This window comes from Cavia porcellus, unplaced genomic scaffold, assembly GCF_034190915.1.
Source record: "Cavia porcellus strain 051 isolate PalLab524CR breed Dunkin Hartley unplaced genomic scaffold, mCavPor4.1 scaffold_7, whole genome shotgun sequence".
NCBI classification, from domain to species: domain Eukaryota; kingdom Metazoa; phylum Chordata; class Mammalia; order Rodentia; family Caviidae; genus Cavia; species Cavia porcellus.
The window spans coordinates 35,795,772-35,818,350 of NW_026947490.1; the positions used below are offsets into that span (position 1 = coordinate 35,795,772).

The 22,579-nt window shown below is 42.6% G+C and overlaps 1 protein-coding gene across 1 annotated transcript in view; it reads right to left on the bottom strand.

The window, feature by feature from the left end:
- The window catches only part of LOC100715777 (leukocyte immunoglobulin-like receptor subfamily B member 1), a 29,646-nt gene extending 19,547 nt beyond the window's left edge, over window positions 1-10,099 (bottom strand). The window contains exons 1-3 of the mRNA XM_063254042.1: window positions 9,998-10,099; window positions 7,994-8,029; window positions 7,637-7,894 (exon numbers count right to left, since the gene is read on the bottom strand). Coding sequence (XP_063110112.1) covers window positions 7,637-7,894; window positions 7,994-8,029; window positions 9,998-10,031 — 328 coding nt within the window. The 5' untranslated portion in view covers window positions 10,032-10,099. The remainder of the gene's footprint in view (window positions 1-7,636; window positions 7,895-7,993; window positions 8,030-9,997) is intronic.
- Window positions 10,100-22,579: the final 12,480 nt, after the last annotated feature.

Sequence of the window (22,579 nt, forward strand, 5' to 3'; positions counted from 1 at the left end):
CCAGGTGCAGTGAAGGGGAGAGGTGGGTTTGAGGCTTCCACATCAGCCTCCCCATTCCCGGCTTCACTTGGAGACCTGCTGAGCTCCCCATAGGTGGGCTGGCCCACACTACCAGCCTAGCCCAGCCTGTTTAGCTGCCGCGCCTGGCCATTGGTCTGCAGAGGAAGAGCTGGGCAGATTTGGGGTGCCTGCATCGGCCTCTCCATGTGTCTGGAGGACTGTGGATATCTCTGCAACCAGGGAGGGTCCACAGGTTCCTGAGGCACTGCGGCCTGTGGTGAGTACCCTAACCCGGCTGCGATTGAAGAACTGTGGAGCTTCCAAGGGGCAGGTGGGCGCACAGTGTCCCTGAGGCCCAGCTTGTCTGGAACTGCGGAGTTCTGAGCAGGCAGAGGAGGGCCACTGGTTCTGTAGGCCTAATGGCTTGGGGTAGCGTGGCGCCAGAGTCTCAGTAGCTCCAAACAAAGAAGGAGATTTTCAACAGATCCTGAGGAAGCTTTCAAATAACACTTGAAACACAGAAATATAGGAAAATGACAAAACGAAAGACAAAATTACAACCTCAAACCTCCAGCCCATCTCAAGAAACCCTAGGAGAGATGTATATAGAAGAAAATATATCCCATCCACCTCATATATCGGACACAATAGCCACTGAAATTGACAAGCAAATCCAGGAAGCTTTAAAGAAATTCAAACTCGAAATAATATCCCAGATAAAAGAAGAAATGATAAAAGAAATGAAAGAGATTCTAAATATATCTAAAGAAAACACAGATAAAAAATTGGAGGAACTAAACAAAAAGATAGAATCCCTAGACGAGCAATATAAGAAACAAACAGAATACATAATGCAGATGCACAGAGATATACAGGAAATAAAAAACTCCACTGAAAGTTGTAAAAACCGCCTTAATGAAAGTGAAGATAGAATTTCAGACCTTGAAGACAGGATTGCAGCTAGTGAACAGGAAAGGAAAGATCTTTTGAAAATAACAAGGAACCAGGAAACAACAATTCAACAACTGCAAGACGATGCAAAGAAGAATAACATAAGAATGATAGGGATTAATGAAAGAGAGGGAGACAATATGAAGGATGTCAGGAGGATATTTAGAGAAGTAATAGCTGAAAATTTCCCAAGCATGAGATCAGAAACTGACATCAGGATCAGTGAAGCATATAGAACTCCAAACACTCATAACCAAAATAAAACTACACCCAGACATATAATAATCACCATCCCAGAAATCCAACACAAGAATAGATTATTAAAAGCTGTCAGAGAGAAAAGACAAATCACTTATAAAGGAAAACCTATCAGAATCACAGCAGACTTCTCAGCACAAACGATAAAGTCAAGAAGAGCATGGAGCGAAGTATTCCAGATCCTAAAGCAAAATGATTTCCAACCAAGACTGATATATCCTGCAAAACTATCATTCAAAATAGATGGTGCAATACGATACTTCCATGACAAAGAACAGCTGAAGAACTTCATGAACACCAAACCAACCCTGCAAAAAATATTGAAACACAGTTTAGATACACAAAGGAAAAAAGCACTAAGCATAGCAAATAATTAAACAGAACAGAAAGATAAAGATGCAACAGCAGAGAGATAACATTCCTACAATTAACCAGCATTTAACAGTAATAACCATTAATGTAAATGGTCTCAATGCACCAATCAAAAGAAACAGACTAGCAGAATGGATCAAGAAACAAAATCCAACCATATGCTGTTTACAGGAAACCCATCCAACCCAGAAAGATACTCACAGAATGAAAGTCAAAGGATGGAAAACAATTCTTCATGCAGCAGGAATCCAAAAAAAGGCAGGAGTAGCCATTCTGTTTGCAGACAACGTGAACTTTAAACCAACAATGACCATAAAGGATAAAGAAGGTCACTACATACTCGTAAGGGGAAAACTCCAAGAGGAAGAGATAACTATCTTAAATATATACGCACCAAACTCCAGAGCACCCAGTTATATAAAACAATTATTAACAGAAATGAAAACTCAAATTATCAGTAACACAATTGTAACAGGAGACCTTAATACACCACTGACACCAAGGGACAGATCAACCAGACAGAAAATGAGCAAAGAAATAACAGAACTGAATCACACCTGTGAACAAATGGGTTTGATAGACATATACAGAATGTTCCACCCAATAACATCAGAATACACATTCCTCTCAGCAGTACATGGATCATTTTCTAAAATAGACCATATATTAGCTCACAGAACATATTTAAGCAAATGCAAAAGAGTTGAAATCATCCCTTGCATATTATCGGATCATAGCGCTCTGAAATTAGAAATTAATGACAAAGGATACTGCAAAAATTCCGCAAACACATGGAAACTAAATAACACACTCTTGAGTAATCAGTGGGTCACAGAAGAAATTAAAGAAGAAATTAAACAATACCTAAAAGAAAATGAAAATGCAGATACAACTTACCGGAATCTGTGGGATGCAATGAAAGCCGTTCTGAGAGGAAAATTTATTGCACTGAGTTCCCACATCAGGAAAACAGAATGAATACAAATAAATAACTTGATGCTACACCTCAAACAGCTAGAAAAAGAAGAGCAAGTCAAGCCCAAAGCCAAAAGAAGAGAGGAAATTATAAAAATCAGAGCAGAAATCAATGCAATAGAGACTAAGAAAACAATCCAAAGAATCAACGAATCAAAGAGTTGGTTCTTTGAAAGAATAAATAAAATCGATAAGCCCCTAGCCAACCTTATTAAAAAAAGGAAAGAAAAAGCTCAAATTCATGCAATAAGAAATGAAAAAGGAGAAATCACTACAGACCCAATAGAAATACAGAGGATCATCAACACCTATTTCGAAAACCTCTACTCTCAAAAGTTTGATAACACAGAAGAAATAGACAGATTCTTAGAAGCATATGAAGTACCAAAGCTAGATCAAGAGGATATAAAACTGTTGAATAACCCAATCTCTGCTAATGAAATTGAGAATGTAATTGGGTCCTTGCCCACCAAGAAGAGCCCAGGCCCAGATGGATTCACTGCAGAATTCTACAAGAAATATAAAGAAGACCTAATGCCGACACTCCTCAAACTATTCAATGAAATTGAAAGGGAAGCAATCCTTCCTAAGTCATTCCTGGAAGCAAATATTACTCTAGTACCAAAACCTGAGAAAGACCCAACTACAAAAGAGACCTATAGACCGATCTCCCTAATGAACACAGATGCAAAAATCCTCAATAAAATATTGGCAAATAGGATCCAGCAAGTCATCAAGAAGATTATACACCATGACCAAGTGGGATTCATCCCAGGAATGCAAGGATGGTTCAACATACACAAATCAATAAATGTAATCCACCATATCAATAAAGCCAAAAATAAGAATCACATGATCATCTCTATAGATGCAGAAAAAGCCTTCGATAAGGTCCAACACTTATTCATGATAAGAACTTCACAGAAAATTGGAATAAATGGTCTTTACCTCAATATAATAAAGGCCATTTATGACAAACCAACAGCCAGCATCATACTAAATGGCCAAAAATTGAAAGCCTTTACTTTAAAATTGGGTACAAGACAAGGATGTCCTTTATCACCACTCCTATTTAATATAGTACTGGAAGTACTAGCCAGAGCAATTAGGCAAGAAAGAGAAATAAAAGGGGTAAAGATAGGAAAAGAAGAAGTTAAATTATCATTGTTTGCAGATGACATGATACTCTACATAGAAGACCCCCTAAACTCCACTGAAATACTCTTAGATACAATAAATAAATTCAGTAATGTGGCTGGATACAAAATCAATACTCAGAAATCAATAGCATTCCTATACACGAACAACAAAATTACAGAGAGGGAAATAAGAGAAACTGGACTATTCACACTAGCAAGCAAAAAAATGAAATATTTAGGAATTACTCTTACGAAAGAAGTGAAAGACTTATACAGTGAAAATTATAATACACTGAAAAAGGAAATTGAAGATGATCTCAGAAAATGGAAAGACATCCCTTGCTCATGGATAGGAAGAACAAACATTGTGAAAATGGCCATTCTCCCAAAACTGTTATACAGATTCAATGCAATCCCAATAGAAATACCATCAACATACCTTATAGATCTAGAGAAATCACTCCTAAATTTCATCTGGAACCAGAAGAGACCTAGAATCGCAAAGGCAATTCTAAGCAGCAAAGACAAAGCAGGAGACATCACAATCCCTGACTTGAAGTTATACTACAAAGCAACAGTAGTAAAATCAACATGGTATTGGAATCAAAACAGAGCTGAAGATCAGTGGAATAGATTAGAAGATACAACCACAACTACAAACACACTCAACCACCTTATTTTTGATAAAGGAGCCAAGCAGGTTCACTGGAAGAACGACAGTCTCTTTAATAAATGGTGCTGGAAAAACTGGCTCTCCATTTGCCGAAAACTAAAGCTAGACCCATGTCTATCACCATGTACTAAATTAAAATCTAAATGGGTCAAAGATCTGAATATTAAAACAGAAACACTAAATCTATTGGAAGACAAAATAGGTAGAAACCTTGGAGACATAGGAGTAGGTAAAGAATTCATGAACAGGACTCAAACCGCACGGGAAATACTTCCCAGAATCAATAACTGGGACCACTTCTTATTAAAAAGTTTCTGCATGTCAAAAGAAATCTCCAGCATAGTGAAAAGAAAACCCACAAACTGGGAGAAGATTTGAGTGAACTCTCTCTCAGACAAGGGTCTCTTGTCTAAAACATATAAAGAATTAAAGAAACTCAGACCTCCGAAATTCAAAGATCCAATCCAAAAATGGGCATCTGAGATGAATATGCAATTCTCAGATGAAGAAATGCAAATGGCAAATAAATACATGAAAAAATGCTCATCATCATTGGTCATTAGAGAAATGCAAATTAAAACCACACTGAGATACCATCTCACTCCTGAAAGAATGGCCAGGATCAAGAAAACCGACAACAAATGCTGGAGAGGCTGTGGGGAAAAAGGAACTCTCCTGCACTGCTGGTGGGAGTGTAGACTGGTACAGCCTTTGTGGAGATCTGTCTGGAGATTTCTCAAAAAGTTGGGAATGGAAATCCCATTTATTCCAGCTATTCCACTTCTAGGCATATTCCCAGAAGAACTGAAAGCATCATACCACAGTGATATATGTGCACCTATGTTTATAGCAGCACAATTTGTAATCGCCAGATCTTGGAAACAACCCAAGTGCCCATCAACTGAGGAATGGATAAAAAAGTTGTGGTATTTCTATACAATGGAGTATTATTCAGCTATAAAGAAGGATCACATTGAGATATTTATCAATAAATGGGCGCAGCTTGAGACCATACTCATTAGTGAAATAAATCAATCTCGCATGTGTGAATACCGAATAGTTTCCCTAATGTAAATAATGATTCAAATATATAAAAATATGTGGTAATCATGATTCCCCATTAGGTGGCCTTGAAGCCTTATAAAGTTTTCTTTCATTAATTAGAAAGGCTTTATTCTGGGCTTCTTGATATGAAAATATTTGAAGCTAGAGTATATGAAGTTTTATCCAAATATTTCAAGGAAAAAGACACTATGGTAACTACTATTAAGTCAGGTTATAAGGTGGTGAAGTACTAGGTTGTTGAAACAGTCATGCTGTGACCTCTATTGTTATATTGTTATGTCCTGTTTTATCTCAATCTCCCCCTTATTGTTTCAAAAAAAATTATTTAGTCATTTCTTATGTTTGTCTTAATTAAAGAAAAAATTCAAAAAAATTAGGATATATAAATAGTAACTCTTTTCAATTTCCTATTAACTTGTTTTGAAGTCCTGTAGTACTCCCACGATCTTGTTTTGACTGATTAGACTCTGTTCCATTCTATATGATAGTATCAAGTTTGAAGAAATAGGCAACTACTTTGAAGACAATAAGATTCACTAAGATACCCATTCTGGTTTGACTATTGTCTTCTTTGGAAGTCCTGTAATGTTTACAATGCCTAAGTTCTATTGGTCTTGTTCTCTACTGTTTTGTCCAACTTTATAATATCTAATAAGATAGACAATTCTTTTTAAGGAAACAAGGGACAACGTTGATAACCATTGTTGATAAACTTGTACTCTGTTCTACACCATGTGCTATGTCTATCCTTGGTATTGACTGACAGCTTTGTTTTGCCATATTTGACTGTATTCTTCCCCCCCCCAAAGAAAGTAATAAGCACTAAGGAGTAATAAAATCCAAGATGTGTAAATTTTGTTGTAAAAAAGAGAGGGAAAAAAAAAAAGAAAAAGAGCTCTAACGGATATAACAGCAAGTGTGTTTGGGGGTGTTAAATAGCTGACTTTATCAATGTTTTTGGAACATTGAACACAGCTGTTTGCAGTCTCCCTATTTGAATGTCCACCTTGTGTTCTTTGATACTGTGATTTGAGGAACTATTTTCAAGAAGATAGTGTGTAATCTACTAGCAGGTGATTTCTTACTGTTATGTTTTTTTGTTTTGTTTTGTTTTGTTTTGTTTTGTTTTGTTTTGTTTTGTAGTTCTGTATTGCGTGTACCCTTACGCCGCTTTGGTTTGTTTTGTGTTTTTCTCTTTTTCCTCTTAAATTAAAAAAAAAAAAAAAAAAAAAGAAGACAGCATTTGGGTCGGACTCCAAAGCAGACTGGAGGAGGCCAGGACAGCAGAGCATGGAGCCCAGGAGAGGCAGCAGGCACAAGGCCAGGAGACCTCTGTGGTTACCAGGGTGACAGCTAGGGGCGGGGAGTGGATGCCATCCTAGGATGCAGAGCTAAATTTCTCCAGGTGATTAATATGATATAAAATTACTAAAAACATATAAAAGCAGATCTTTAAAATTACATCTTTCCAAATTCATCTATTTTACGTACACCTCTTCCCTTCTCAAAAATATCCAGTATCACTTTAATGGCAGGGTTTCATGGAAGCAAACCCAAAAGTGACACTTTCAAAGTCTACCTCTGGGAACTAGCCATTGTAACATACATTGAGCTCAGGCAAAGTGTCGCCCCAGCATTCTAGGAGGCTGAGGCAGGAGAACTGCAAATTTGAGCTTGGCCTGGACAACTTGGCTACTTAGGAAGAGGCAAGGGGTCTCAAAATTAAAGAAAAAAATGAAAAAATAAAGGCCCAGAAATATACACCAATGTGAAGTGCTGAGTTCAATCCCCAAGACCACAATAATAAATGAAAATAAAATTAAAATACACTGGACTGTGGCTAGAAGGGCCTCATATTTCCTTTGGCCTCTGGCTCTGGCGGGCTTGGCCTGGACATCGCTGGCTCTTGTCTTTCCCTGGAATTGTGATATTTTGTTCCCCGTGGACATTTTTGCGTGGATCTTGATGTCTCAGCAAAATGTGTGCAGATGTCACGGCATTGATTTGTGAGTGTCTAACTTTCACCCATGAGGCAGGAGCCTCCCCTAAACCCCAGCTCTGTAAGATTTGGAGTCCCTTCCTAACCCTAGCCCCTTGGATTGGGGATTTGCCAACACCCACATCCCGCAGTCCCTCTCTCTAAACACAGAAATGAGGACCCCACAGGTGGGCTCAGGGCCACCCTGCTACACCCCACCATTACCTGTGGCGATCAGCTCCAAGTGGTCACTGGCCGGAGACCAGCGCGAACCGTTCTGGTAGGAGCAGCGGTAGCGTCCTGCGTGGCTTGTCCGCATGGCTGGGATGACTAGCATGGCCTGGTCCTCGTACTTCCTGGTGTCCAGCTTCTCCAGCCGGTACAGGTCCATGCCTGGGGGCCCCTGGCAGCGAATGGTCACCGGCTTATGCAGGGGCACCAGGGAGCTAGGCAGAGCCTGCAGAGAGGGCTTGGGGAGGTGCCCTGGAAGGAAGCAGGGCAGGGGTCACCAGGAGCCTGAGGACCTGGGGCAGGGCCTGGGGCTGACCCAGGGGAGGGACACGCAGCTCCTCAAGGACTTACCATGATGCACACATGCCGCCTGCACCAGACACAGGCCTGGGGAGAGAAGAGGAGAGCAGGCACTAAGACCGAGCCTCCCTAACCCACATGGGTTACAGGTGGAAGAAGCCAGCTCACAAAAGGCCACAGCACTGTGATCCATAGGACTTACCTGGAATGGGCAGCTCCCCAGGCTCGGGGTGCCCTCCTCCCGGGTGGGGAAAGTGTGCTGGGCCCCACCAGGACTGAGCCAGGGAATGCCAGGAACAGAAGTGACCCGTGTGCTTCTGTTTGCTTTCTCTGTAACACTGGGGGTGGATCCCAGGGCCCTGTGCATGGCAGGGCAGCCCCACCACCAAGCCATCCTTTCAGCCCTAAAAATACGTTTAAAGGCAACATATCTTCCCAGACAGCTGCTTCCTCAGTCCTCCCACACACACTCTGGACTAGATTAGTCTTCCCTCTGCATCTTTATCTCTATGGATTGTAAAATGCATGGATGCTGTGGTTTGTGTCTTGTTTTGTCTCTTGTTTTTGCTTTGTGAGACAGCCTTTCCCTATGTAGTTCAGGCTGGCCTCAAACTCACAGCGACCTTCCCGTCTCAGCCTCCAGAGTGTGTATGTGTGTGTGTGTGTGTGTGTGTGTGTGACACCTTGCCTGACTGCCGCTGCCGTGTGCTGATTTATTTGTTTTAAACACTGCACACTGACTGCCATGGTGGGGTGAGGATGTGGATTGCTGCGTACAGATTTCTGAAGCACCGTAACCCCTCTGCTCAGGTCCTGCTCTATACAGTCCAGGAGAAGGAGAAAGTGCCCCGGCCATGGTTCTGCAGCTGGTAGGCAATGGATTCCAACACCAGCAGCACAGTTTAGTGATGCAGAAGGTGGGCTCGTGGCCTCAGAGAAGCAGCGTAGAACTGTGGTGAACTGAGCATAGGGAGGCACCAGTCAAAGGGTGTAGAATTCCAGCTGCACCGGAGGAGTAAACTGGAGTGCTCTATGGTACCCTATGGTGACCACAGTTCAGAGCAATATTCTGTATTCTTTCTTGGGAAGGAAGTGAGACAGGGTCATCCTGTCTTAGCCTCCCAAGTACTCCGATGACAGGCATGTCTGGCTCAACAATGTGTTATAGTCCTCAAAATGACTGAGCAAATTTAAAATGTTCTCACTGTTTAAAAAGAATTAAAGTGAGAGGGCCTGGATAGGTTACCCAGCTTGCTTTAGGCACCCTGCACTGTACACATGCATTAAAACACCACGCTGTACACTGTCAATTACACAATTTGTATCCATCAACTTTAAAAAGAGATGACCAGCCGTCTCCTCTCCAAAGTAACAGCAAAAAGATAAAGATGTATTTTCAAGTGTGGAGTTGCTGGCAAAATTCTTTAGCTTGTACCTGAGTCCTTGATGTGTGACGTGCGGCTTAACCGCTCTCCATCTACGTTTTCCTATCTGTGAAATGGGGATAATTACAGACACCATCTCATCACACAGTTGGAAATTGAGCTGACTTTTTTGTGGTTCTGAGGATCCATCCCAGTATCAGCCAGGGTCGTTCCAATCCAGGGGAGCTGCCACTGAGCTGCATCCCCTGCCCTTTTTACGCTGTAATTTGAGACATAGTCTTGCTAAGTTGTCCAGGTTGGAACTGAACTTATCATCCTCCTGCCTCAGCCTCCCGCAGTGCTGGGGTCACAGGCAAGGGTCATCACACCTGGCTCGTGGGAGGCACTTTTTGGCTCCATTGTAACAGGGGATAGTGACAGACTTGCGAACTAGTCCTGAGATCATTGAGCCCACATGAAAGTGAAAGCAAGGAAGAAAGCAACCATGACACAGAAGGGAAACATCAAACTGGCACAAGGACACATGTGCATCATCCTGACCCAGCCATGAGAAGCTGGGGTGACTCAGACCAGCCCCCCATCTTCCCTAGGCCCCCTCTTGCCCTCAAATTCATAGAGGCTACTTTTTGAAACCCCTGCCCAGTGTGTCCCTGTGGCCCTCAGGACTCACCGAGGCAGAGGAGGGCAGGCGGGAATGGGGACATGTTCCTCTGTCCAGAGCTCCAGGAGGCTGCAGCTGCACGGGGTCCAGGAAGTGAGGGTCCGTATGGATGGCGCCTTCCGTCCTCCCCCTTCTCCTGCTGCAGCCCAGCTTTCCCAGCTGACACTGGCCGTGGGATGACTGGGTGACCCCCCTGAGCCCACAGGCTGGTGCTGGCTCAAGAAGGTCTCTTATCTGCTCCCCCAGCCTGGCTGCCTCCGTCCGTCTGTCAGCCGGGGCAGTACCAGTGCCTTCCGCGCCCACGAGCTCACTGGGTGCAATGTGAGAGCTCACTTCATGCATACCTTGCTGGCTGCAGGTTTTTAAAAATGAAATGAACATGGACGAGGATGTGGAGAAATCATCATTGGCCCTGTGGCCTGGGCCACCTGGGGGATGAGCCCAGGAGGCCACAGAAGAAATCAGAAGAAATCTCAAAGTCCCTGAAATCAAATGGCCACAGAAATACAATGCACCAAACCTGGAGGGACACAAGGAAAGTAGTTCCAAGGGGGAGGGTCTGGGCTGCGAATGCTCACATAGGAAGAAGAGAGTGACCCCAAGTAAACACCTAGTGATGCGTCTCAAGGTCCCCAACAGACAGGAACCATCCAAATCCAAAACCGACAGGAGGAAATTATAAAGATCAGAGCAGAAATTAATGGAATTGAGACAAAAAAATACATATATATATATATATATATATATATATATATATGATCAATGAATCAGCTTTGGTTCTTTGAAAGGATACAGGCAGGAGACCAGAGGGAAGAGGAGGAGAAGGAAAAAGGATCAAGAGCCACCTGTATCTGTACCGATTTCCCCACAATGAATGTTTATCGGAAACGTGTACTAACAAAAAAATGAATGAAAAAGTCAAGCATGGAATCTATCACTCTCTGATCCAGAGACTCCACTTCTGGGTCTAGACCTACAGAACTGAAAGCAGGATGTCGGTGGGCACTCATAGCAGCAGGGTTCCCAGAGCTGGAGGCTAGAGGCAGCCCAGATGCCCAGCAGGGTAGTCCATGGGTGTAGATGGAGCATGACCAAGGCTTTAAGAAAAGCATTAATGCATAGCAGCTGTGACCCCTTTCTCCCCCTGTCTGACCTCAGCCCTGCGCTCACGGGTCACTCTTCTATTCATCTTGGAGAATCTCCGAACTTCTTTCCACGACCAGGGAATCACATAGACAAGAGCTCCCCTTTTGCCACAGTCTGTTACTGAGTGAGCCTCCAGACCAGGTGGAGATCACAGCAAGACCAGTGGCCAGAGCCCGATCACAGGGCCATGCCAGGGTCCAGGCTTGGGGAGTGAACTCAGCAGCTGGAATTCCCAAGGCAACCTGCAGACGCCAGCTTCCTGGAGCAGGGGACTTGTCCTGGGGTCCCAGAAACCCAGCACCGCTGCAGCCTGAGCCACACTCCTGTGTCGCTGCACCCCTTGGTGGTAACACTGCCATCGAGGGGACAGAAATACACTTTTTAAATTACTTTCATTAGGAGTTATTGTGAGTATACAAATTTACAGGGCACAGAAAGATAATTTTGTACATGTGCACAGTATACAACAGTCAAGTCAGGGTAGCTAATATTTTTATTATAATTCAATAGCCCAAGTTGCTACTCAGGGGAGTTAATATTTCTATCTCCTTAAATTTCTAAAACAATTCTTGACTAGCACATAACAATTGTAGATTTAAGAAGCATCCTGTGATATTTCAATGCAGATTTGCTACCCATCTGGCAGAGAATCAACATCCAGGATATATGCAGAAATTTTCAAAACTCAAAACAAAAAACAAATATTCCAATTAATAAATGGACAAAGGTTGAGGCAGGAGTATGGCTGTGAGTTCCATGTCAGCCTGGGCTACATAGTAAGTACAAAAACAGCCTGAACTACATGGCAAGTCCATGTCTAAAAATTTAAAAAAATAACAATACATATTTTGAAATAAGTTTTTAAAAGAGGCCAAGGATATAAATGGATACTTCTCTGAAAGAGAAATTCAAATGGCCAACAAAGCTGTCAGGGAAATGCATGCTGAAGCCGCGGTGAGATTTGTGTCCCCAGCATCATAAAAGGAAGTGGGAGAGACAGATGTTACCACAGCCCTGTGGGAAGTATTGTAGAGCTTCTGGAGAGACCCAGAATAGACCTGTCAGGGGCTCCACCTATTCTGGCCCCATGGAAGGGTTCTCATTTTTTTCCTTTGAAAAGTATTTATTCAAAAATCATCTTGAGATAGATGCAGATAATAGCAAAGTCACTAGCAATAAAATAAACCTACATAAAACACAAAATTTCATTAAGGTGTTGTTAACCAACACCAGAATGGCACATTTCTCTATATTTCAAACCAATACACTGGCCTAACTCTCACTTTAAAACTGCTTTATTGAGATATAATTCACATGCCATGCAATCCACCCATGATAATGTACATTTTATTTTTGCTTTTTGAGACTGGGTCTTGCTATTTAGCTGTGTAGCTCAGGCTGACCTTAAGTTTACTGTGTAGCCCAGGCTGGCCTAGAACCTGCAGTGATCCTTCTGCTTCAGCCTCCTGAGTGCTGGGATTACAGCCTCCACGCCTGGCTGAACCTGCTTTTATCAGAGCCACAGCATTGATAATTTAACCTATTCCAGGCATCCTGTTACCCACTCACTAGTTCATGCACCTCCACATAACCTTGGGAAATGAGGTTGCCTGGATCCCATTCCTCAGATGCACATTTTTCAAGGTGGAACTTGGGTGCCAAGGGTACAGTAAAGGTTTCCTGTGGCTTAGCACTTGCTCGCTCTGACCTAGGCCAAGTTTCTCTCATTTGGTTGATCTTATGCCCCTAAGTTCCTATTTCTTTTCTCCACTTCCAAGAACAGCTCTAAAATGTTACAAGTACATGAGATTGAAACATTTTTCAATTTGGATTTCTTGATTTGTACTCTAAAAAAGTTGACAGGTGACCATTAGTTTGTGTCTTCAAACTGTACTTTGCATTCTCTCCGTCCTCCTCCCCCTCCCCCTCCCCCTCTCCCTTCTCCTCCTCTCTTCTTTTCTGTGGTGCTGGGGATGGAGCCTTGGGCCTCTAGCATGGCAGGAAGTGCTCACCGCTGAACTTCACATCCAGCCATGACTGCTGTCGTCAGAAATTGCACACTGGCATGGGATCATTCTCCCTCCCTAGAAGCTGTGTTTTGTGATCTCCCTGTGTCAGAGTTTTCGGTGCAATAGAGAAGCAAAAGTACAAAAAGAACAGCTTTATTGAGATGAGGACGTGAGAAGGAGCACACAACCCATGGTGGCTGCGCTGTCTCCTTCCACGGGAATATGGGAGGTATGGCACATATGTAACCTTTGAGGAGGAGTGGTGCTTAGGGCAGGCAATGATGATGCACGAGGAGCTGATTAGAGTTTTATTGCATGCAAACAGGAAAGGGAGTTGCAATTAGGGCTGAGGAAGAAGCAGGAAGTGGTAAGCACTCCCACTTTGGAATTTTGCCACATTAGACCACCGCCATGACTACAGTAATTTATACCAGGGCAGGAACTTTCCACCCTCCTCACCAACAGGACATTCATGGGCTCCCCACAGTGCCACTCCAAGTCCCAGGGGTGCGCAGCAGACTGATCCAAACATCCTCACTGCTCATGCTGCTTGCTGAGTTAAACATCATTCCACACAACCCCTCACGGACAGATGGACAGACGCGAGGTCGTATTTCAAACGCAGCCTTCCATCATTCAACGCTGGGGGCACATTCTGAGAACTGTGTCATTGTGCAACTTCCTCATTGCATAAACAGCACCACATGTGTGTTCTGAGCAAGTCACTCCCATGGTCTCCTGATGTACTCAGGAAACGCCACCTGAGAGGCACCTGCAGTTGTGGTGGGTGAAACGAGCACACTGTGTCTTGCAGTCAACTTCTCTTTAAATGCGAGCCAAGGTTGTAAACACTAAAATAACTGTTAAGGTACAGTAAATATGCAACCCACTGATGGTATTTATTATCATTGTAAGTGTCGTGTGCCATGCACGGTGGTGTGTGCCGTACTACATGACTGGCAGCATGGCCCTCTGACACCATGATCCCCTTAGAATAGATGAACTCAGAGTAAGATCTGCTCAGAATGCATGAGCTCAGAGTAAAGTCCCTCAGAATGGGTGAGCACAAAATAAGATTTCCTCAGAATGGTTGGACTTAAAGTAATATTGCCTCAGAATGGATGAGCTCAGAGTAAGGTCCACTCAGAATGAATGATTCAGTGTAGAATCCTCTCAGGATGGATTAGCTTTGAGTAATATTACCTTAGAATGGATTGGCACTGAGTACAAGCACTTCAAAATGGATGGAACCTGAGTAAGATCACCTCAGAATACATGACGTCAGAATGAGCTCCCCTCAGAATGGATTTACTCAGAGTAAGATACTCTCAGACTGGATGAGCTCAGAGTAAGAGCCCCTCAGAATGGATAGATTCAGTATAAGAGCCACTCAGGAAGGATGGGTGCTGATTAAGATCACCTAAAAACACATGAGCTCAGAGTAAGATCCCCTCAGAATACATGAACTGAAAGTATAATTCCCTCAGACTGGATAGACTCAAAGTAAGATCACCACACAATGGATGACCTCAGAGTAAGATCCCCACAGAATGGATAGGTTCAGTGTAAGATTCCTTCAAAGTGGATGAGCTCTGAGTAATATTATAGCACTTCAGAAAGGATAAACGCTGAGTAAATCACCTCAGAATAGATGACATCAGAATGAGATACTCTCAGAATGGATGTACTCAGAGTGAGATCCTCTCAAAATAGATGATCTCAGTGGACGATCCCCCCAGAATGGATGGTTTCAGCGTAAGATCTCTTCAGGATGGATGGCTCTGAGCAAGATCCCTTGAGAATGGATGAGCTCAGAGTAAGAGCCCTGCAGAGTGGATGGGTTCAGTGTAAGATCCCTTCAGGATGGATGAAATCAAAGTGAGCTTCCCACAGAATAGAGGACTCAAAGTAAGATCACCTCAGAATTCATGAGCTCAGAGTAAGATCCCCTCAGAATGGATGAGTTCAGTGTGAGATCCCCACTGGATAGATGAGCTCTGAGTATTGTTACCTCAGAATGGATCCACTCTGAGTAAAAGCACTTCAGAATGGATGGACTCTGAGTAAGATCACCTCAGAATAGTTGGCCTCAGAATGAGATCCCCTCAGAATGTAGGGACAAATAAAGTCCATCCCCTCAGAATGGATGGACTCTGAGTAAGATCCTCTCATAATGGATGTTCTTAGAATAAGAACTCCTCAGAATGGATGGGTTCACTGTAAGATCTCCTCAGAGTGGATGAGCTCAGTGTAAGATCCACTGGGAATGGATGAACTCAGAGTGAGATGCACCCATTATGGATAGACCCAAAGTAAGATTCCCTCAGAATAGATGAACTCAAATTAAGATCACCTCAGATTTGATGATCTCAGAAACAGATCCCCTTGGAATGGATGGGTTCAGTGTAAGATTCTCTCTGTATGAATGAGCTCTGAGTAATGTTACCTCAGAATGGATCAACTATGAATAAAAGCAATTCAGAATGGATGGACTCAGAGTAAGATCCTCTCAGAGTAGATGATCTCAGTGTAAGATCCTCCCAGAATGGATGTTTTTAGTGTAAAATCCCCTCACAATAGATGGCTCTGAGTAAGATCACCTCAGAACAGATGACCTCAGAGCAAGATCCCCTCAGAATTGATGAGCTAGGTGTAACATCACCTTAGAATGGATGGGTTGAATATAAGACTGCTCAGGAAGAATGTACTCAAAGTAAGATTCCATGAGAATGGATGGACTCAAAGTAAGATCACCTCAGAATTCATGAGTTCTGAGAGAGATCCCATCAGAAGAGATGTGTTCAGTGTAAGATCTCTTTAGGATGGATAAACTCAAAATAAAATTCCCTCTGAATGGTTGGACTCAGAATAAGATCACGTCAGAATGGATAAGCTAGGAGTAAGATCCCCTCAGAATGCATAGGTTCAGTGTACGATCTCCTCAGGATGGATGAGCTCTGAGTAATACTACCTCATTGTTGATCAACTCTGAGTAAAAGCATTTCATAAAAGATAGACCCTGAGTATGATCACTTCAAAATAGATGACCTCAGAATGATATACCCTCAGAGTGGACACACTGAGTGAGATTCCCTCAGAATGGATGGACTCAGAATGAGATCCTCTCAGAATGGATGAGCTCAGAGTAAGATCCCATCAGAATGGATGAGGTCAGAATAAGAACCCCTCATAATGAATGATCTCAGAGTACAATCCCCTCAGAATGTATAAGCTCCGATGAGATGCCCTCAGAATGGATGAGCTCACAGTAAGAACCCCTCAGAATTGAATGACTCAAAGTAAGATTTCCTCAGAATGATGGACTCAAAATAAGATCACTTCAGAATTGAAGAGCTCAGAGTAAGATCCCTTTAAAATAGATGGATTCAATGTAAGATCCCCTCTGGATGGATGAGCTATGAGTAATATTATCTCAGAATGGATCGACTCTGAGTAAAAGCACTTCAGAATGGAAGCACTCCGAGTAAGATTACCTAAGAATAGATGACCTCAGACCAAGATTCTTTCAGAATGGTCAGACTCAGAATGAAATCCTCTCAGAATAGATGAGCTCAGAGTAAGATCCCCTCAGAATGGATGGGTTCAATGTAACAGCTCCTGAGGACGGATGTGCTCAGAATAATGGGCTCAGAATAAAATCACCTCACAATGGATGGGCTCAGTATATGATTACCTGAGAATGGATGGTCTGTGAATGAGATCCCCTCAGAATGGACAGACTCAAAGTAAGATCACCTCAGAATGAAGGCACTCAGAGTAAGACCCCCTCAGAATGGAAAGACTGAGAAAAATCACCTCAGAATGGATAGGTTCAGAATAGGATCACCTCACAATGGATAGATTTATTAAAAGATCACATCAGAATGGATGGTCTCATAATTAGATCACCTCAGAATGGAAGGACTCTGAGTAATATTATCTCTGAATTGATGTGCTCTGAGTAAGATCCCATGAGAATGAATGGACTCAGGATATGATTTCCTCAGAATGGATGGGTTCAGATTATGATCACCTCAGTGTGGATGGACTCAGCAAGATCATCTCAGTAAGCTTCCTTCCAAATACATTGGTGCAAAACACTGTTGTTGTTTCAAAACAGAAAAACGTAAAGTAAGATCACCTGAAAATGGCAGAGTGCTGAATAAGATCACCTCAAAACTGATCATTTCAGAGTAAGATCACCTCAAAAAAATTGTCATAGACTAATGTCATCCAAATTCAGAGAGGTTTCAATAACGGTCACCTTGAGACAGATAAATGTGCATTTCCATCACCTCAGAAGTCCTAGCTACCAATTATGATCATGTCAGAAGGGTTGGGTGTGGACTAAGAGCAGATGACTGTAGCATAGGATCACCTCACAGTGAATGGGTATGGAGGAAGGTGAGCTCAGTGCTATAATTTCCACTTCTCTAAACCCGAGTGGTGCTGACCCTCTACTCCTGCTCCTTGGAACCAGCCCTTGCTCTAACTCCTGGAATCCTGACTCAGAGGAACTTGGTGACTGTGTACATGATTATGCAGCTGGCAGGTTCAGAAGCTGAATCTTACCCAGGTTTACCCCATCCTATCCAGAATCTGAGCTGTCAGAACCAAGCATCAGTCATCTCTCTCCTACTGGGATCAGTCACCTTCCTACCTCCTGGTTTATTTCCATCACATACGTTCTCAGTTCTCCCCATTTCCTCCTTTTCCCACCCAAGCCTTCGCTCTGTCTCACTACACCATCTTGCCTGTCTCCTCTTCTGCTTTCTGGGGAGACTTAGTCACAGCCTTGTGTTTCCTGCCAATACTGCTTCTCCTCTTGTTCATGCATCCTTTTTCTCTATGTTCTATCAGTTTTTATTGCATAGTTTAACTGAGGAAATTGTGAAACTGGAAGGAAACCATGCATCCCCCATCAAACAAACACCTCTGTACCAATCCTTTCTCAGAGAAAAACTCTTCCTGTCAACTTGCCTTGGCCCCTTTCCTAAGAAGGGACAGAGTGACAATGGAGAGAGTGCTGATCTGTAACTTGGCTGCCTCACAAAAAAAAGAATCTTTCTCACTCTGCATATGCCCTGAGGGCTTCAGTTCTCCAGAGCCAGGGACATCAGACCACAATGCCATTAGGGCCTCCCTTCTTGCCCAGTTTGACTCTCACTTTCTCTTTTTTATTTTTATAAAGTTTACTACATACATATCTGAGGATTGAACCTAGGTTTTCCCACTGAGCTACATCCCCAGCCCTTTCTTACTTCAATTATTGACACAGGGACTTGCTAACTGCCCAGCCAGGGTTCCCATTTGTACCCCTCCTGCCTCAGCACCCAGGAGTGCTGGGGTTCCAGCAACACATGCCCTTCCTAGCTTGTCAGGTACATCTGAAGTGAAGTCCGATATTCAACACACACCTAGACAGGAAGCACATACCCTAGCAGAGCGAGTTACACCTGTCACCTCACATGGTCACCTGATTTTCTGTGTAGCAAATGCTGGTAAATTGTATTCATTTATCAAAACTCCTAGCTGTGATAAGAGTCTTCTGGTCAGCATGTGGCATGCTCTCTCTGGAGGCCTGTTCTTCCCGCACAGTTGCTGTCTAGATCCTCTGACTGACCCCCGCACTGCCTGCCCCTTGTGACCCCCACTCTAGTTTTGGTTTATGTGCCCCTGACCTTCTTGGGAGGGCCCACACACAGTGCAATCATGCACTGTTTGCCTTTCTGTCCTAGGATCGGCACTCTCAGCGAGCCTCTCTCCAGATTCCCCCGTGTGGCCACACTGCAGGATCCTTTTGCTCCTAAAGGCACAGAAGCACTGCTGGTATGCATTCTTCATCATGTGATCGATTTTCCCACCTAATTTGAAGCTAATACCCAAAAGAACTCAAACGAGTCAAACACAGAAAAATAACCTTGTTTCAAAATGTGCAAGAGACCTGAATTTTATTTCTTTTTTCAAATAAGCTCTGGAGCCGACCAGTAAGTGTATGAAAAGACATTTAACACCAGGCATGGTGCCACACCCCTGTTACCCCAGCACTCTGGAGGCTGAGCCAGGAGGATCCTTGCAAATTGGAGACCAGCCTGGACCACAAAGTGAGTTCAAGGCCAGCTTGAGCTGTATAGCGAGACCCTTTCTCAAGAAGATTATTTAAAAAAAGACTCAACATCACTCATCACCTGGTGGATGTAAAAGAAAAACACATCCAGTAAAGATGACAGATAGATAACAACAGGCTACAGAGGCTCCCTGAGATAAGATTCCAAAAATAATACAGTGTGGGGAATCCTAAACAGGGGGAGATGGATCCTCCCGATCCAGAAACAAACTAAGCTGAGAGAAACCAAGGAAACATACAGTACCTGTGCTACTATTGGAACAGCTAAAGGCTCGGTGCTCCTGCTGCAGTGCTTGAACTTGCACAGCCAAGACTTACCGAGCTACCTGAAAACCCGCTGCTTCAACTCACTGGAGATGCACTCACACTGAGGCCGGGAGTTGGTGAGCCGTACAGAGAGCTGAGCTGGTGAGGAACCTGCATCGACCTTTGGTGAGTGCCAGAAATAAAACCATTTCACAGAAAAAGGTTTCCCCAACACATGACATTCTGGGGCCGGGCAGACTGGCAAGAACAAGGAGCAGCAGTGACTTCAGTCAACTGCTCCCTTCTCAAGGGGGATTGATAAGGTGTGCTTGCCCTGGGTCATGCCCTGGGCTGAGACCCAATAAGTTATCCCAACCAATTCACTACACCTGGCAGCGCACCCTAATGCAGTGAAGGCCTCTCAGCAGGTTGACCCAGAGTGGAGGGGCCAGCATATGCTGCCCCTGTTTGTACCTCCATAGTACACTGCAGTGGGCAGGAGCACCTAGTCAGTGCACTTCAGACAAACTGTAACCAACAAAGAAAGAAACTGGTGCCTCCTAGATATATATACCTCTATGGATGGAACAAAAAATATGAGAAGAGGAAGCAATGAGAAAGGGTCCCCAGCCCCCAACCCTGAGAACACTGATCCAGGAAAGATAAATGCAAAAGAGATTGAGGATGACAAACATGCAATATCAGACATGGCACCAGTGAACATAAAGTGATATCTTCAGGACCTCATAGATGAGTTCAAAAGTTAAACATTTAACCAAATGAAGCAAGACATAAATAAATTAATAAAAGAAATGCTAAGCATGTCTCAAGAAGACACAAATGGAAGAATGGAGGGACATAGAAAAAGAGGAGACTCATTTGATGAAGAATATTAAGAAAACATAGAATAAATGAAGCAGGTTCAAAGAGATTACCAGGAAATTAAAAACTCCATTGAAAGCTGGCAAAACTGCATGAAAGAAACTAAGGATATGGGGCTGGGGATTTAGCTCAGCAGCATAAGCGCCTGCCTTGCAAGTGTGTGGTCATGAGTTCGATCCCCAGTACTGATTAAAAAAGAAAGAAAGAAAGAAACTACAGATAGATTATCTAAACTGGAGGACAGGTTTGCAATTGGGATCATGAAAGGAAAAATTTCTTAAAAATAACAAGGAAACAAGCAGTAACAATACAAAGGCTAGAAGACGACAACAGGATCTATAACTTAAGAATAAAGAATGTGAATGAAGAAGCAAGGGTACAAACAAAGGAACTACAAAGGCTAGTCACAGAAATAATTAAGGACAACTTCCCAAACATAGGAAAAGGAAATGATGTTCAGATCTATGAGGCATAGAGAACTCCAGCCATCTACAACCAAAACAGAACTACACTGAGGCATATAATAATCAAGATCCCAGAAATCCTACATAAGAACAGAATATTAAAAGCTGTCAGAGACAAGAAACAGATTACTTACAAGGGAAAGCCCATCAGAATTATAGCAGACTTCTCCACACAAACCATCAAATCAAGAAGAGTGTGGAGCCAAGTATTCCAAGCCCTGAAAGAAAATAACCTCCAGCTCAGATTGATGTACCCTGAAAAATTGTCTCTAGAAATTAATGGAGATGTCTATCCTTGGTTTTGACTTACAGCTTTGTTTTGCCATATTTGACTTTATTCTCTCCCCCACAAAAAAAAGTAATAAGAACTAAGGAGTAATAAAATCCAAAATGTGTAAATTTTGTTGTAAAAAAGAGAGAGAGGAAAAAAAAAAGAGCTCTAACGGATATAACAGCAAGGGTGTTAAATAGCTGACTATATTAATGTTTTTGGATCATTGAACACAGCTGTTTGCAGTCTCTCTGTTTGAATGTCTACTTTGTATTCTTTGATACTGTGATTTGAGCAACTATTTCCAAGATGATAATATGTAATCTATTAACAGGTGATTTCTTACTGTTATGTTTTTTTTTGTAGTTCTGTATTATGTGTAACCTTACACTGCTTTGTTTTGTTTTGTGTTTTTCTCTTTTTCCTCTTAAATAAAAAAAAAAGAAATTAATGGAGAAACAAGATGCTTCCAAGATAAGGAGGAACTTGGGGAATTCACAACCACCAATCCAACTCTACAGAGAATACTGAATGACATTCTACTGAGAGAGAAAAGCACCAGGATTTCAGGAACAGTGGCAGAGAGGCCTCAATGAATGGAGCAGAAAGCAAAATGAAGAAGACAAACAGACAACTAATGATGGAAAAAGAGCACAACAGAAATGAGGCAGAGAAGGTTGGATATAATTTTTAATATAGATGGCCTAGATACACTAACTTAAGGAAAAAAAGAGAGAATCACAGGCAGAGTGGGTCAAGATGTAGGGTCCACTGAGATGCTCTTTATGGGAAATATAATTAACCTGAAGAAGAGTATATGGACCAAAAATCAAATATGATAAAACAATGCTCTACATGATAGGGAGCCAGAGAGTAATAAGGACAACTGGACAAGTATTTATGGATAGGTTGGAAAGACAGGATTTAATAGGTAAAGAAATACAACTAGAGATCAAGTCCAGGAGGCAGAAGGTTTGGAACCACTTAGGTAAATAGCAGGTTGCCCCCCCTCAATATAAAACTGAGGGTGTTGGGGAGACCCAAAAATGCACAGTACATCCTGGGAGAGTGAAAGGGGAGGAATAGTCTTTTTAAAAGACAGCAGAAGATATTGCTAATAGTGTATCAGGAATTAAAACCCATATTACTCGCACCACTCCACTTAGATAAAACTTATTCCATCCTAGTTTGTATACAAGCACTAGATCTGAAGGCACAGACAGCTATCCCAAAAATATCAGGATATAACACAGTAACCATCTTTAATTTCCTATTAATTTAATCTGGATCCCTGTATAACTTATACTGTTACATCATGACTGATCTTAGTTAAATCTCATTTGTTTGATTGCTGTTTGTTATTGACAGATTTTATTCAAAACTGTTAAGGTTGATAGTATGAAGTCTGAGCGTATAGACAACTATACTGAAAATGACAGTGATTCA